Source organism: Scylla paramamosain, unplaced genomic scaffold (assembly GCF_035594125.1).
Source record: "Scylla paramamosain isolate STU-SP2022 unplaced genomic scaffold, ASM3559412v1 Contig4, whole genome shotgun sequence".
NCBI classification, from domain to species: Eukaryota; Metazoa; Arthropoda; class Malacostraca; order Decapoda; family Portunidae; genus Scylla; species Scylla paramamosain.
Genome location: NW_026973669.1, coordinates 1,572,501 through 1,577,500, shown reverse-complemented (window position 1 = coordinate 1,577,500; position 5,000 = coordinate 1,572,501). Strand labels below are relative to the sequence as shown.

At 44.5% G+C, this 5,000-nt stretch overlaps 1 protein-coding gene across 1 annotated transcript in view; it reads right to left on the bottom strand.

Moving 5' to 3' along the window:
* Positions 1-5,000, bottom strand: part of LOC135096459 (cGMP-specific 3',5'-cyclic phosphodiesterase-like) — a 48,719-nt gene that overhangs the window by 10,542 nt on the left and 33,177 nt on the right. Inside the window, 5 exon segments of the mRNA XM_063997960.1 lie at positions 663-768; positions 1,168-1,196; positions 1,198-1,295; positions 2,015-2,117; positions 3,317-3,454. Coding sequence (XP_063854030.1) covers positions 663-768; positions 1,168-1,196; positions 1,198-1,295; positions 2,015-2,117; positions 3,317-3,454 — 474 coding nt within the window.

The following is a 5,000-nucleotide window of genomic DNA, read 5'->3' as shown; positions in this document are numbered from 1 at the left end:
GGGTGTGTTTGGGTGTGCTTTGAGTGTGTCTGGGTGTGTTTTGAGTGTGTTTTTTGTGTTTTAGTGTGTTTTGAGTGTGTCTGGGTGTGTTTTGGTGTGTTTTGAGTGTGTTTGGGTGTGTTTTGAGTGTGTCTGGGTGTGTTTCGAGTGTGTTTGGGTGTGTTTTGGTGTGTTTTGAGTGTGTTTGGGTGTGTTTTGAGTGTGTTTGGGTGTGTTTTGGTGTGTTTTGAGTGTGTTTGGATGTGTTTTGAGTGTGTTTGGGTGTGTTTTGGTGTGTTTGGGTGTGTTTGGGTGTGTTTGGGTGTGTTTTGGTGTGTTTGGGTGTGTTTTGGTGTGTTTTGAGTATGTTTTGAGTGTTTGGGTGTGTTTTGATGTGTTTTGGTATGTTTTGAGTGTGTTTGGGTGTGTTTTGGTGTATTTTAAGTGTGTTTGGGTGTGTTTTGATGTGTGTTTTGGTGTGTTTTAAGTGTGTTTGGGTGTGTTTTGGTATGTTTTGAATGTGTTTTTTTGTGTTTTGGTGTGTTTGGGTGTGTTTTAAGTGTGTTTTAGGTATGTTTTTTTTTGGTTAACTATTTGTCAAAGCTTTCCAGTTATCCAATACTATAGGTACTACTACTACTACTACTACTACTACTACTACTACTACCACCACCACCACTCACCTCGTATGGAATGTGGTAAGTGTTGAGGAGATGGAGGTCCATAAACATTCTAATGACACACTTGCATGTTTCGTCATCAGTCAGCACGTTGTCACAGAAGTCGAAGCTGTAAGGGAGAGTGTGCGTATGAGAGAGAGAGAGAGAGAGAGAGAGAGAGAGGGAGAGAGAGAGAGAGGGGAGGGGGAGTGAATGATAAATGTGGGTTTTTGAATAGAGAGAAATGATTAAATAAGAGAAACTGAAAACACGAGGTGAAATGGTAGTTTTCTCTTTCTTTCTTTCTTTCTTTCTCTCTCTCTCTCTCTCTCTCTCTCTCTCTCTCTCTCTCTCTCTCTCTCTCTCTCTCTCTCTCTCTCTCTATCAATCTATTATCTACGAGTATCTATCTATCTTTATCTATATCAACCTCTCTCTCTCTCTCTCTCTCTCTCTCTCTCTCTCTCTCTCTCTCTCTCTCTCTCTCTCTCTCTCTCTCTCTCTCTCTCTCTCTCTCCGTCTCACTCACTTGTACAAATCGAAAACAGCCGCTGTAGGAAATTTCCGCCGTCTTAAGTCGTTCCGTGTCGTCTTGTGCCGCTGTGGCGTGGTAACTCAAGCACTCGAGCGCCACCTGCTGCCGCGCCATCAGACGACCTGTGAGAGGGAGTGAAGGTGGGCATCAGACGACCTGTGAGAGGGAGTGAAGGTGGGGAGTGAGTGGGTGTCGGAATGTCGTGAAATTTGATAGGGAGGTACAGGAGGGGGAGAGGAAGATGGTAGGGGTGGTGAGAGGGGGTTGAGTGAGAGGTGGTGAGTGTCGGGGGAGGGTCTGTGAGAGTGAGAGTGAGTGGCTGTTGGAATGTCATGAAATTTGATAGAGAGGTACAGGAGGAGGAGAGGAAGATGATAGGAGGTGTGTGTGAGAGAGAGAGAGAGAGAGAGAGAGAGAGAGAGAGAGAGAGAGAGAGAGAGAGAGAGAGAGAGAGAGAGAGAGAGAGAGAGAGAGAGAGAGAGAGATAAGACACTAATTACTTCCATATTATCTCTCTCTCTCTCTCTCTCTCTCTCCTCTCTCTCTCTCTCTCTCTCTCTCTCTCTCTCTCTCTCTCTCTCTCTCTCTCTCTCTCTCTCTCTCTCTCTCTCTCTCTCTCTCTGATCCCTTCCAAAACAACAACAACAACAACAGCAACTACTACTACTACTACTACTACTACTACTACTACTACTACTACTACTACTACTACTACCACTACTACAAATACCACCACCACCACTACCATCACCACCACCACCACCACCACCTCCACCACCACCACCAAACAAAACCCAGCCTCACTCTCCACCCCTCTCCCTCCTCTCCTAGGCCTACTCACACGCCTTCTCGTAGGCCTGGGTGTTCTGGATGCCTAGGCCGCAGAATATTGCAAAGGCCTCGAAAGTGCTGATGTCATAGTCAGAAAACTGTAACCCGCTCTCCTGCAAGAAAAGGCGCGGCGTTAGGTGAGAGAGAGAGAGAGAGAGAGAGAGAGAGAGAGAGAGAGAGAGAGAGAGAGAGAGAGAGAGAGAGAGAGAGAGAGAAGGAAGGAAGGAAGGGGAGGTACTACTAAGTTTAAAGGAATAGAGGGAGAGGAGGGAGAGAGAGAGAGAGAGAGAGAGAGAAGAGAGAGAAGAGAGAGAGAGAGAGAGAGAGAGAGAGAGAGAGAGAGAGAGAGTAGGAGGTGGAGGGAGGGTGAAGGAACAGAAGGAAGGAGAGAAGCAGTGTTAAAAATTACGTACATTACAAAAAAAAATAGATAAAAAATAAAACATGCCCAAAATAATTTAAAATACCCCGAAATACCCTAAAACATCCAAAAACATCCCTAAAATGTCCTAGATCACCTAAAACACACCAAAAAAATTTCCTAAACTTCATTGAATTCCCCAAAACATTCCCTAAACCTCACTGAATTCCCCCCAAAATTTCCTAAACCTCACTGAATTCCCTCAAAAAATTCCCTAAAGTTCACTGAATTCCCCAAAAAAATCCCTAAACCTCACTGAATTCCTAAAAAAATTCCCTAAACCTCACTGAATTCCTCAAAAAATTCCCTAAAGCTCACTGAATTCCCTCAAAAAATTCCTAACCTCACTGAATTCCTAAAAAAATTCCCTAAACCTCACTAAATTCCCTCAAAAATTCCCTAAAGCTCACTAGAATATCCCTAAAATACTCTAAACCATCCTGAACTACCCCCAAAAATACCCAAATTCTCCTTAAAACACCCTGAAAATACCCTAAAACTTCTCTAAATCACGGCAAACCCTTTCAAAGAACCCTAAAACAGCAAGAATTCCCTAAATCTCAAAAAAAAAAAAAAAAAAAAATTCCCCAGATCCTTGAAATCACTCCAAAACATTCTAATCACCCCAAAAACACAGATAAACTCCCCTAACCTCCTTACAGACGCCAAAAACACCCCAAAACACCCCAGAAATTCCCTAAACCTTGCTAAAATACCCCAAACATTCCCTGTACACACTAAAACAACCCCAAAACACGCCAGAAATTCCCTAAAAACTCACTGAAATACCATAAACATTCTATACACACGCCAAAAACACCTTAAAATAACCCCAAAAAATTCCCTAGATACCTTTAAGAGGCCCATACATTCGCCAAAGTACCCTGTCACCTTGTTTATGAGCTGCGCCACGCCGAGTATCTTGCGTGAGGCGTTGAAGATTGGAATGGTGAGAACACTGTGCGTCATTAGTCCCTGGTCCTCCAAGGGCGCCCCCAGCCACTGTATGACGTTGTTGATGTTCACCGTCTGTGGGGAGAAACGGTAGGTGGGGTTGGGTTGGGTTCAGTTTGGTTTGGTTCAGTTTGGTTTGGTTCATTTTGGTTTGGTTCAGTTTGGTTTGGTTCAGTTTGGTTTGGTTCAGTTTGGTTTGGTTCAGTTGGTTGGGTTTGGTTCAGTTTGGTTTGGTTCAGTTTGGTTGGGTTCAGTTTGGTTTGGTTCAGTTTGGTTTGGTTCAGTTTGGTTTGGTTCAGTTTGGTTTGGTTCAGTTTGGTTTGGTTCAGTTTGGTTTGGTTCAGTTGTTTGGTTTGGTTCAGTTTGGTTTGGTTCAGTTTGGTTTGGTTCAGTTTGGTTTGGTTCAGTTTGGTTTGGTTCAGTTTGGTTTGATTCAGTTTGGTTTAGTTCAGTTGGGTTTGGTTCAGTTTGGTTTGGTTCAGTTTGGTTGTGGTTCAGTTTGGTTTGGTTCAGTTTGGTTTGGTTCAGTTGGGTTTGGTTCAGTTTGGTTTGGTTCAGTTTGGTTTGGTTCAGTTTGGTTTGGTTCAGTTTGGTTTGGTTCAGTTGGGTTTGGTTCAGTTTGGTTTGGTTCAGTTGGGTTTGGTTCAATTTGGTTTGGTTCAGTTGGGTTTGGTTCAGTTGGGTTTGGTTCAGTTTGGTTTGGTTCAGTTTGGTTTGGTTCAATTTGGTTTGGTTCAGTTGGGTTTGGTTCAGTTTGGTTTGGTTCAGTTTGGTTTGGTTCAGTTTGGTTTGGTTCAATTTGGTTTGGTTCAGTTGGGTTTGGTTCAGTTGGGTTTGGTTCAGTTTGGTTTGGTTCAGTTTGGTTTGGTTCAATTTGGTTTGGTTCAGTTGGGTTTGGTTCAGTTTGGTTAGGTTTGGGTTAGGTCAGGTGGGTTTGTTTGGGCTAGGTTAGATTGAGTTGGATTACAAATGGTTTCGTTTGGTTTGGAATGGGTTGAGTCAGGTTTGGTTAGGGAGAGGTTAGGTTAGATGAGGTTGGGTTGGGTTGGGTTGAGTTAGGTACAGTTCCCAGAGGCACAACAGGCCTCGAGGGAAAAACTCATCTTGATGTTGGCTTAAGTACACACAAGCCATTTCATTACACACTGGCCAAGGGTAAGGTCCGGTTCACACTAGTCCGTTTTTTACTGATTCCGTCTCGGTTCACCGTCCAACAATAACGTCACAAAAACGAAGTCCGCACTGGACGGAGGAGCTGGCCGCCGTCACCGCATCCATGCTTGTCAACATGGCCGCGCGGGGAAGAGGCCTCCTCGACAAGGAAGAGAGGCCAGTGAGGTGAAGAGTGTCATCTGTTTGCACAGTAAAGAAATATACTGCACGTAACTGGACACTGCAATCCTGCAAGGCACGGTGAGGGCCGCAGTGTGGTGCTGTATCAGTGCACGGTGTTGGGGGAGGGGGAGGCTGTACTAGTATTTTCCGGTTGTGTGGTTGTCAGCCATTAGAACTCTGTCATTACCATGGCTGCTGAGTGAGGCTTGTTGCGTTTCTGCTGTTAGGTGGCTGGAACCTGTCCAGGCCATCCTTGTGCTGGTGTTTACAAAGCTTTGCGGTGTGC